Source organism: Vombatus ursinus, unplaced genomic scaffold (assembly GCF_900497805.2).
Source record: "Vombatus ursinus unplaced genomic scaffold, bare-nosed wombat genome assembly UNPS02010193.1, whole genome shotgun sequence".
NCBI classification, from domain to species: domain Eukaryota; kingdom Metazoa; phylum Chordata; class Mammalia; order Diprotodontia; family Vombatidae; genus Vombatus; species Vombatus ursinus.
The window spans coordinates 6249079-6259969 of NW_020949971.1; the positions used below are offsets into that span (position 1 = coordinate 6249079).

General features: G+C 42.9%; 1 protein-coding gene across 6 annotated transcripts in view; it reads left to right on the plus strand.

The window, feature by feature from the left end:
* Nucleotides 1-10891, plus strand: part of USP53 (ubiquitin specific peptidase 53) — a 68379-nt gene that overhangs the window by 33336 nt on the left and 24152 nt on the right. For all 6 annotated transcript variants that reach the window (XM_027853685.1, XM_027853687.1, XM_027853690.1 and 3 more), the window contains 8 exons: nucleotides 1473-1607; nucleotides 3867-3980; nucleotides 4069-4151; nucleotides 5803-5908; nucleotides 6332-6478; nucleotides 8701-8850; nucleotides 10211-10376; nucleotides 10690-10842. In XM_027853685.1, coding sequence (XP_027709486.1) covers nucleotides 1473-1607; nucleotides 3867-3980; nucleotides 4069-4151; nucleotides 5803-5908; nucleotides 6332-6478; nucleotides 8701-8850; nucleotides 10211-10376; nucleotides 10690-10842 — 1054 coding nt within the window. The remainder of the gene's footprint in view (nucleotides 1-1472; nucleotides 1608-3866; nucleotides 3981-4068; nucleotides 4152-5802; nucleotides 5909-6331; nucleotides 6479-8700; nucleotides 8851-10210; nucleotides 10377-10689; nucleotides 10843-10891) is intronic.

The window sequence follows — 10891 nt, forward strand, 5'->3', positions numbered from 1 at the left end:
AGAGAGAGAGAGGAGGGAGAAAGAGAGAGGAGAGAGAAAGAGAGACAGGAGAGACAGAGAGGTGGAGGAGAAAGAGAGAGAGGTGGAGGAGAGAGACAGAGAGAGAGAGGGAGAGAGAGAGGAGAGAGAGGAGGGAGAAAGAGAGACAGGAGAGACAGAGAGAGAGGTGGAGGAGAGAGACAGAGAGAGAGAGAGAGAGGAGAATTGATTGGGGATGTAGGAGAGATTGTATGAATGATGGAGTTCCAAGATGAAGGTCCAGGAGGAGATGAGGGATAGCCTACGGTCCTCTGACAAGAGTGGGAGGGGGGATGTAGATTTTGAGGGGCAGAGGCACGGAATTGAGGGAGACGAGAAGGGCACGGAGCTGTGATCTCAGAAAAGTAGAAATGGGGAGTGTGTCTAGGAATGAGGCTCAGCTGAGCCCTGACCCTGGATAGTGTTGGGTTCCCTTTCTGACATGAAACTTGGAAATGATTTTCTGTGGTTTATGTCTAATAGATGTTGGAAACTTTGTAATCTTCCATCAGAATTTCTCCACAACCCTAAAAGTTGTCATGAGTCCTCTGCTAATGGGCATGCATCTAAAACTGAAGGATTGAACATGGGTCAGGGTAGGACTTAGCACACTTGTTTTTAAAGCATCTCATCCAGTCAGCTTATTTTCTTGACCACAGAAATTTCTGAACATTAAGATTTCATTCATCTGTAGTCTTTCAGTTTGCAGCGCTGCCATCACAACTTAGCTCCTGGCATCTCTAATTAGGAGGTTTGCACCTGTACAAAGTCAGCCTCAGAAGCCCAGGTCTTGGGCGTGTTTTTTCACTCCTTTTGCTTCAAGAGAAGTTCCCCTGCCTCTACGTCCTCTCCCCTCATTGCCTATGATTTCCCATGAGCATCTGTAGCTTCAGGCCACAGTCTGGGAGCACACTTTGTCTGTAAACTGTTATAGAAGTTAATGCCAACTTTGAAAAACACAGCTTTGAAGTTTCAGTTCCTATGTTATTGTGCCAGAAATTTCAACTTTATTGTGTTAATATTTTTTCCCAAAATAAGAATTGTACATAAGTTATTACTCTAATTCATTTGTGAAGTAATAGATTTTAGAGAATTTTTTTTAAAAAAAGACTTAGGTATTTCTTGAAAGTTTGTTTTTTTTTTTTAATTTGGCTTTAGCAAACTGGTCTGTATTCATTTGTTTGTATGTGCTGGTTTTGTGTTGTTGTTTTCCCCCATAGTGAATTCCGTCTTCTTACCCAGATGGCTATACAGAAAAACGTCTTCGAACTTCGTTAATGTAAACCGTTTTAAGTTATAGTATTGTGCAGTGTTGTTCATAAAGAGTTTCAAAATGAGTTTCCAATTTGGGATGGCTTTCCGGACAAGTTTTAGATTTCATTGGCTCCTGGGCCACATTTGAAATGAAGAGAGGATTATTAAAGACATCTTCCATTCTTTTTCCTGGGGGCCAGACGATATTTGCACAGTTTCAGCACAGTCGAGAGAAAGCGCTTCCCTCCGACAATATCAGGCACGCCCTGGCAGAGAGCTTCAGAGATGAGCAGCGGTTTCAGCTTGGCTTTATGGACGACGCTGCCGAGTGCTTTGTGAGTATTCTTCAAGGATTCCTGGCATAGGCGTAGGGGAGCGTGTGCATCTGTGCGTGTGTGCGTGTGTGTGCTCGCGCACTCACGCGTGTACATGCAGACAGACTCTAAAGTGGTCGCTTTCCCACAGTTTTTGAGGCAGCTACAAAAAAGAGATTTCTAACCCCGCTAGACTAATGGAAGAATAGCAGACCTGGCCGGTGGTTTGGTGGTGTCCTGGACTCAGTGAAATGTGTGTGCAGAATCACTTCTTAGAAGCTGAGGGCTTAGACAGAATAGGATCTTTGAGGCCCGGTCTGGGTTCAGAAGTGCCTTGTGCAGTCGCCCTGACAGCGCATCGAGCCATCGGTGTCTGTACTGTGTAAATGGAACCATTTTCTTTAACACGGAAAACATGTTTAATGAGATTTTTTTAAAATAAACATTCTTTTCAAAGACTTTCTTCAAGTAAGCGTTTAAATTTTGCTTGTTAAATATATTAGTGACTTAAGAAACAGTGGATAGAGAGTGCCAAAGTCCTGGATCCCCAGTGAGGCCTAACTAGATTAAAATGTAATTGGGAAATGTTTACCAAAATAAAAAAAATGTACAGTACGGGGTAGATAATGTTAACTTGTGGTTTTCTAAGTCCGTATGTGGCCTGCAGGAATAATGACACCACCCTAGTCAACTCTGCCTTGGTAAAGGACCAGATTTTTTAAAAAATGTGACTGAGCCTCAAAATTTTTCATCCTTTTCGTGGCGTCTGCTACTGCATCTTATTGGTTCTTCCTTCTTGTCTCCTTATTCCGTCTCTTCCTTTCCACTTGTGCACCTGTTTTTAAGTCAGCCCCCCATCCCTGGATTTTTACAGAAGTTTTTTAACCAGTCTCTTTGCCCCTTAGTTTCTCCTTCTTGAGTACTGATATCAGATTATTCTTCCTAAAATAATCATTTCATTGTCACTGACCTACTCAAAAGCAGTAGCTCCCCATTGCCTACAGAGTAAGGTCTAAATTTAGCCGGGCATCTAAGGCCTTTCATGACTCAACCCCAGTGTAATTTTCCTGACATAAACCTCCCTGCTCCCGCCAGTCTCCGGTTAGTAAACAGTGCAGTACTTTTGGTATTGCTACCTTTGTGCTTTTGTCGATCTTATTTCCTGCTTCCTCACATGCCCTGCTCCCTTTTCACCTATCCAGAGTCCATCCATCCCTCCCCAAGAAGTGAACAAGCCCAGCCCCTAGATCTGCTCTCTACCTTAATGGGCCCAGAACACATTTTACTTGGATTGACATTCTGAACCTAAACACCAAATAAAAATGTGCACTGCTGTCCAGGTTATCCATCTAAGGAATGCTTCACTGATAAGTAACAGATGTATTCCTGAAAAGTTGTTGTTGTTTTTCAAATAGAATGATTGAAATGCACTGGGAAAGTATTGGAGTAGAAAATAAGAAAATAAGCCTCCTATCTTTAAAAACATGGTATTGTAAATCAAAGGATCTCTTTGTGGGGGAAATTGCCTCCCCCCATTTATCTGCTATAATTCTTAATTTTCACATAGCAGAATTACTCAAAGTGTGAGCACTCATATTGAAGTATTAATGCAAATATTACTCTGAGACTTGACTCTGATTTCCACCGGCCTGTAAGGTGTGCCTTCGATTTGATCAGCTAGTTTTTTTTTTCAGTATTTGGATGTTGTAGAAATAGGAAGGCACATTTTTATTTCCAGTCTGGAGATCAGGTACCTGTCACTCATGGCCCATGTAAGCAGATTGCCAATACTGTCTTTTGGCTGTTTTTTAAAGGCTGTTCCACTTTTACTTCACCTAGTTGGAGTCCTCATTTTCATTTATGTACTGCCCCTTTTATATCCCTCTCCTCCACCCACACTGTCTAGTTCTCCCTTACATGTTCTCCTCCTTCCCTTAGAATATAACCCTGGGGACCCGGACTGCCTTGCTTGCTTGGATCTGTGGTCCCAGAATGTGGCACAGTGCCTGGCACATAAGCAGTGCTTCATAAATGCTTTTTCATTCAGTTATCATTTGCAGATTACAAAAAAGTAAATGACTGGGCAGAATTTGCAAGTGAGTTTTGTGAAGTATGTGTTTCATTCGAGGCTATGGATGACATTTCATTACATTACTCTTTAGTAAATTCTTGACTTATAAGAGTTTTATTTTACAAAGAAAAACTGAATTCTCTTCAGCTCAGTCACTGGTTTGATTAGATTTTCTCTCTTGTTTTTTTTTTGGCTTCTGACCAAATTAGGAAAATATCCTTGAAAAGATTCATTTTCATATTGTGCCAAACAGTGATTCAGACATGTGCACCTCGAAATCCTGCATTCCTCATCGGAAATTTGCCATGACTCTCTATGAGCAGGTAGGGCTGCCTTTGGGTATTTGGCGTTGTAACGTTTCCTCCTTCAGACTTCTGCAGACTAAAAAGCCGCCTGACTTTTTGTCTGCAGTGTGTGTGCCGGACCTGCGGAGCGTCCTCAGATCCCCTGCCCTTTACAGAGTTTGTCCGTTACATTTCTACAACAGCCCTTTGGTAAGAAGCCGTGCACCGTCTCTCTTTCCCTCTCTCCAGTTTTTGACAGAGACATCAGTGTCCTGTTACGGCCTCACTGGGGACAGTTGGCTTGGTATTGATGTTTATTATCTTATTCTTGTGGAGGGGCTGGGTCAGTGCTGTCATCAGTAGAGGGAGGTCTGGGTAAGGGCTCTCAGCACGACCAGTGAAGGGTGGCACCTTCTCAGCAGCTGGGGCCCAAGAGGAGAAGACACTTGTCCAGGGCCACTGGCCAGTATATGTCAGAGTGAGGGGGCACGTGAACCCAGGGCTTCCTGAAGCCACGGACAGCTTTCTGTATCACATTGCTTCCCTTGAAGATAATATTGCTTAAAATGAGAGGAAGTAAAAGGAACAAAATTAAAATTAGTTGTAATTGTACTTTTTGGGAGGAAGACGTGAAATGAAAAAAACAAACACATAAAGATGCTTTAGCCTTCTTGGGAAACTTAAAACCAATAATCCCTATTCCTTTAGGTTAGTGGGACTGTCAGTTTCACAGCAAGGTGAAATTTTAAGAGGTGATCTGCTGTCCCCTTGGTGGCTGCTTGTGTGGGATGATCGATATAAATTTGATTTTGTGCCTAACAGGAGTGATCCCTACTAGAGATCCTCCATGGCCACGTAGATATGAATCAGTGTGCTGGAGAGTGGATAGAGTGCAGAACGTATTGGAGATATAAAGCAATGTGGATTGATTTTCATCTGCATCTTTGTAATGGGAACCAAGATGAGGTGCCACGAAGATCAGGACAGAAATATTTAACCTACAGTGCTGCCCCAGGGAGCACTCCTTAGGGAAAAAAGTGTCCGCTTTTTCCATTATATCATCCCTTAGCTCCTGAGGGGAAGAACAAAAAAAAGTATAAATCATCATTTAATGTATTTAAAACAAAGCTCAACTGGACTTTGTTTACCTGACCTAGCTAATCCCTTTGTCTGTACTATCAAGGAAGAAGAAAAGATAGAAACAGCCAGTGTTGGAGTCATTGTGGAAAGACAGGCACACTAATTCAAGGTTTGGTGGAGCCGTTTTGGAAGGCAGTTTGAGATTGGGCTAAAAGAGTGATTGTGATGTCTGCTTTGACCCATGGCTGCCACTGCCAGGTTTTCATATTCCCAAAAGGAGTCAGGGACAGAATATTCACCCGAATATTCACAGCAGTGCTTTTTGTGGTAGCAGAGAACTGAAAAAAGTAGCTGTCCATCAGTTGGGAAAATAACTAAATAATTGGAATGTGAATGTGATGGAGTATTATTGCATGATAAGAATCAACAAATTCAGAGAAGTATTGGATGACGTGTATGAACTGATGAAGAATGGAAGGATCAGGAAAACCACATACACAATGTGGTTTTAAAATCTTAAGAAGTTTTCTGTGTTCTTCAGATCACTATTTTTATGTCATAATTTTTTATGCATTTTACACATTTTATAATGAAAATCAATAGGAAATATAATTTTAATTTATAGAAATCAACTTGAGAGCAAAATTTTCAGGCAAACTTCTCTTCTTACAAAATAAAGGAGTCTAATTTTTGCAGCCAAAGCATTTTTATTTCTGATTACATTATTTCGACTTTTTAAAGTCTGTAGTTCAGAATTGGAAATATTTCTTTTTATTTGTAGTAATGAAGTGGAAAAAATGATTGAAAGAAACGAACGCCTGAAGCCTGAAATGTTTGCAGAATTGCTGCAAGCTGCAAACACCATGGATGACTTTAGGAAATGTCCTGTAAGTATCGGTTGAGAAAGTGGACCTGCACTTCTGGTTCCTGAAGCTTCTCATTTATCTGAAGAAGCTTCCAATCTTTTAGAATGTATGTAATCGATCTCCACATTCTCTATTGAAGACTTTCGTGGTGTCTTCTTGTGGTAGGGAGCCTGTTTGCCAGCCTGAAATTTTGCTACTTTTTAAGAGATTAATCTATCCTTGATTAACTTGCAAGTGATGAGAAATACTTTATTAGAAAATAAAGTTCGTTATCACTCCAAAATTTTGCCTGTTCATTAGCCTGGAATAAAAAGTAAATTTTCTAACTAAAATATTTCCAGGATGAACCTAATTTTTTATAATTAAACTTAACATGTAAAATATGTGTGAAACTCTTATGTTTGCTTTTATTTTATAACTTTGCCCTTTTTTTCTTCCCTCTAGAGTAACTGTGGCCAAAAAATAAAAATCCGCCGTGTTCTAATGAATTGCCCTGAGATCGTCACAATTGGCTTAGTTTGGGATTCTGAGCATTCTGATCTGACTGAGGAAGTTGTTCGCAATCTAGCAACTCACCTGTATCTTCCTGGGGTATTTCCATTAATATCTTTCTATTAATGTTTGGTTCCCCCCCACCGCCCCAAAGTCAGAGGCATCATGGTGGAGAACAGTAGAGTGGGTGTGGACAGCAGACTTGCATTTCACAGTCGCTGTGGTGCGACCTGAGCTTGTGGCCCTGGGCACACTGCCTCACCTCTCACGGTCCCCCGAAGCATGGAGATAAGGTGACTTTCACTTGGTACCTCGGGGTGTTTTCAGGGAAGCCCCTTGTAATTGTGAGCTACTCAGTTATTTTAAAGGGCTTTTTATATTTGATACATTTGATTTTGTTTCCTCGATCTAACTTCTTTTGTCTTTAAGGAGACTTTTGGATGTAATTCTGATACTGGGAGATATTGTGTGGTCTAGTCTAGTGCAGTAGATTAAGAAGCAGTGAAGGGGTGTGAGTGAAAAAAGTGGTAAGAAGCCCTGGTCTAGTGAAAAAGCTGGATTGGGAGTCAAGTAACCGGAACTTGATCTCTGGCTCATTTACCTACCACGTTTGTGACCGTGCTCAGTTTACTTCTCTCTGGGCTCAGTTTCTTTATAAGTAAATGGAATCAAATGAAGGGTTGGATTGGACGGTCTTTGAGATCCCTTCCTGCTCCAGTCAGTGTAGATGGGAAAGCGGTCCTCAATGAAATCCTGTAAGATCACGAACTGCACAGTGCAGGACAGACCATAGAGACCATTGAGTGTAATCCCCCTTGATTTTACAGATGAGGGAATTAAGGCTCAGGAGGGAAGTCACTTGCTAAAGTCCTGAAGGAGGCAGGTGACAGCGTTGAGGTGTTTAGCCCCAGCTCCTCTGCCTCCTGAGCCTGGGCGCTTTTCTTCCCTACCACTGCTTCCCTAACATAGAGGGTCATGCCTTAAAGCTGGAAGGGACCTCCGAGGCCAGCTAGGTCAGCCCCCTTTCATTTTATAGAAGGGGAAACCGAGGCTTGTGGAGGTGAAGATCATTCAGACAGTAAGTGACAGAGGCAGGGCCTGATGCTCGATCCTCTGACTCCTGAGCCTTTGCTCTTCCCACTGTCTTTGGCTGCCCCTGGGTGAGAAGAATAAAAGATAATTAAATCACACTGACCATGATGACGTAATCTTGTTGTCAAGTACTAGAGATGTTAGGGATGAGTTATGAATAGCACCTAATGGACTTTCCCTTGCCAGTTTCCCTTGTCCCAGGACTTCTGCTAAGATTATGGCACACCAGTCTCTTAAAAAGTTATTGTCTTAATATTTTCCACTGAAACATTTTTGAATCGGTAGACTAGCCAAAATTCACAAATACCTAATGGAAGTTTTCACTTATTCTTCACATGTGTAGGTATGACGCTTGTTAGGGCATCTTGTTTTGAGATAGAATTTGGAAAATTGGACCCAAAATTTTAAAATTCCATTAAACATATTAAGTGCTTACTCCACGTGAGGCACTGTGCTGGGTGATGCTGAGAATACAAAGACAAAACAAAATGGCTCCTGCCCTCAAGGAACTTACAATCCACTAAATGGTTTCTAATACATACAGTTTTTACCGAGTGCCTCACAGACATGGGCAGGCCGTACATATTTCTGAATAAATGAATGTTTCATTAACTAGTCTGGTCTCACCACAGTGACCCCAGTCTTAACAGATAACATGAGCGGAAAAACATATGGGGACTAGAGAGAGAGTCTACATTTTTAGAAAGTCTGGTGTTTGGGTAACATTTTCGTTGTGTCTTTTCAAAATTTGTTCATTACTTCACTAGAAATTTGGGTAGCATAGCATCGATAGAATCAGAGCTGAAAGGGGCTTTAGAGGTGCTAGAGTCAACCTTCCTCATTTTATAGATCAGGAAACCGAGGCCTCGAAAAGGGAAGAAACTTCCTCGTATCATGGGCCTTGTAAGTCTCAGAGAGGGGATTTGAACCCAGGTCTTCTGACTCCAAGTACAGCACTCTCCCCACTCTGCCAGTGCTGCCCGAGGGTACTCGTTTTAGTAGAATTGCTGTTGAGGTTAATGTAGTCAGTGGTGATAATGTCTCCACTGTTTGAGCAGTAACAGTATACTGTAGATTGGTGATAGGAAGACTTGTGGAGATTTGGATGGTGCCAGGAGAAGGCAGAAAGCTCTGTCGTGGCGGCTGAGTCAAGGGAGGGATACAGGAAGTCTGTGTTACTCGTTTTTTTTGTCAAACCGCAATTACTAATGAGTAATCCGTTTGTACAGTTGTTTTATAGGGTAACTGATGAAAATGCCAAGACTAGTGAGCTTCATCTTGTTGGCATGATCTGCTATACCAGCCGACATTACTGTGCCTTCGCTTTTCATACCAAGAGTTCCAAATGGGTGTTTTTTGATGATGCCAACGTGAAAGAGGTGAGGCGTGCTTTTGTGCCAGCTGATTGAATCGTCTATACCTTTCAACTATTTTGACTCAGGTAGTCGACTCTAGTTGTCAAAAGGTCGTGAAAATTGTTAGACTATTATGGGAGAATTGTAGATATAGAAGCATTTTCCTTTGTGTGAAGTTTAAATATTTTAAAAATAAATTGGAAAACATGCAATCCCTGTGAGGATACAAAACAGTGGTCTGCCACACTTTATCGTAGCAACGTGTGCCAGGCCTCGGGGAGGCAGGGGCCTGGACACAGGGTGTTGTTGTTGTGTACAGCGTCTGGAGAAGTGAGCAGGGTTCGTGGAAGTAGCTGCTGAAGATGGGTCTAGGGACGTAATTAAGGACCATCTCACAAGTCCGTCTTCTGATGCCCGGCAGCTCATGGTGACGGTGCACAGGTGGCAGTCTTAGGTGGTGAAAGGTGTGCTCCCCCTGTCCTTGTGTACGTTGCTGCTGGCCCACCCACAGGAACGGGCTCATCGTTTGGTAGAATGACTTTTTCAGCTGATCCAAGATTTTATCAGTGTGATTATTCTCTTTGTTTATGGCAACTTGGATTTGAAGCTCTTCACGTCTTAGAAAGTTAACTGGAGAAAAAAGCCTCCCCCCGGCCAGGTGTCTGGTGATGTGGAGTTCTCTGAGCTGCACTGGGATGTTCGTGGGCCAGCAGCAGCCGTGCGGTCCGTGAGGCCTGGTTTCTAACCAAACTAGGTCAGCTGTGCCACAATGTGGTACCCTTGGCATAGACTTCAGGACCGTAGGGTTCCTGCTGTGCCAGAGTGGAAAGGGAGGGGCGAGCAGCAGACTCAGGTTGTTGTGGAAGAATTCGGAACATAATTAGCAGAAGATCATGGACTGTTTTGAGTATGAGTTGCTCTCTGAAGCTGTTTTTGTACTGTTCCTACCCAACAAACTGGGTAAATGAAAGATTAATGAAAAAAATGGAACTAACACGTTTATTGGCAGTTCTAAAATTTAAAAGTCCTATAATTTCCTAATGGCTTCATTTATTTTCCTAAACAAATAATCCAGCTGATAATGGAGAACTAGGCCACTAAATTCCCTGTGACTTAAAGGAAAGCCTTTTCCTTTTTGTGCCTGTGACACGTTTTGATGCTGACAGCTCCCGAAGCCCCATGTGTGGGATGTGATGCACAGCTTTGTTTCAAGGCCTTAGCAGGGATTCGACCCTGGAGAAGGGGCCCCGTCAGGGCCGCAGACTACCCATCTGGGGAGGTGGGCGTGTCAGGCACCTCTGTCATCCCTTTGTTTTTAAGGATCATTAACACTCAGCTCATCTAATGACTGTCCTGTAGATCATTTACCTTGAAACCTTTTTAGGTTGGGACTAAATGGAAAGATGTGGTGTCCAAGTGCATGAGATGTCATTTTCAGCCACTGCTTCTGTTCTATGCAAACCCGGACGGTTCAGCCGTGTCCACCGAAGACGCTCTCAGGCACGTCGTCCACTGGTCCTATTACAAAACCGCTGCTGATGAAGACGCGGGTAATTTTTTCAGTGGCTTCACCCTCAGGGTTAAGATTCGAGGACCAGAGTCTAGTAGGTGTTTGGTAGACTCATTGGGGTACGAAGAACAACGTGTCAGCCAGTTCCCTGCCCGGGATTACTGCTGCTGAGGTCACTGGGGGGGGGGGGCGGGGCTCTGCATGTCTGCTTCAGAAGGGGTCACACTAGGAAGGGGAGGAGGGGGAGTGTTTTAGAAACAGACGCTAATGTTAACAATGCCCAGAAAACGATTATTTTTCAGTTAACAGAGACAGATTCCGTCTTTTAAAACTTCAGTGTTTCTCTTTCAAAGGTTTTGAAAGGCCCTCTACTCATAAACCAGAGAGTACCAAAGAAGATGGATATGGTCATCAGGCGAGGCAGAGAATCAATCAGAAATTGCACATCGATGATGCCGTGACTTTGACTCGCGGCCCTGCCCTTGCAAGTGGTGGGAAAGGACCAGGTGTGTGTGTGTGTGTGTGTGTGTGTGTGTGTGTGTGTGTGTGTGTGTG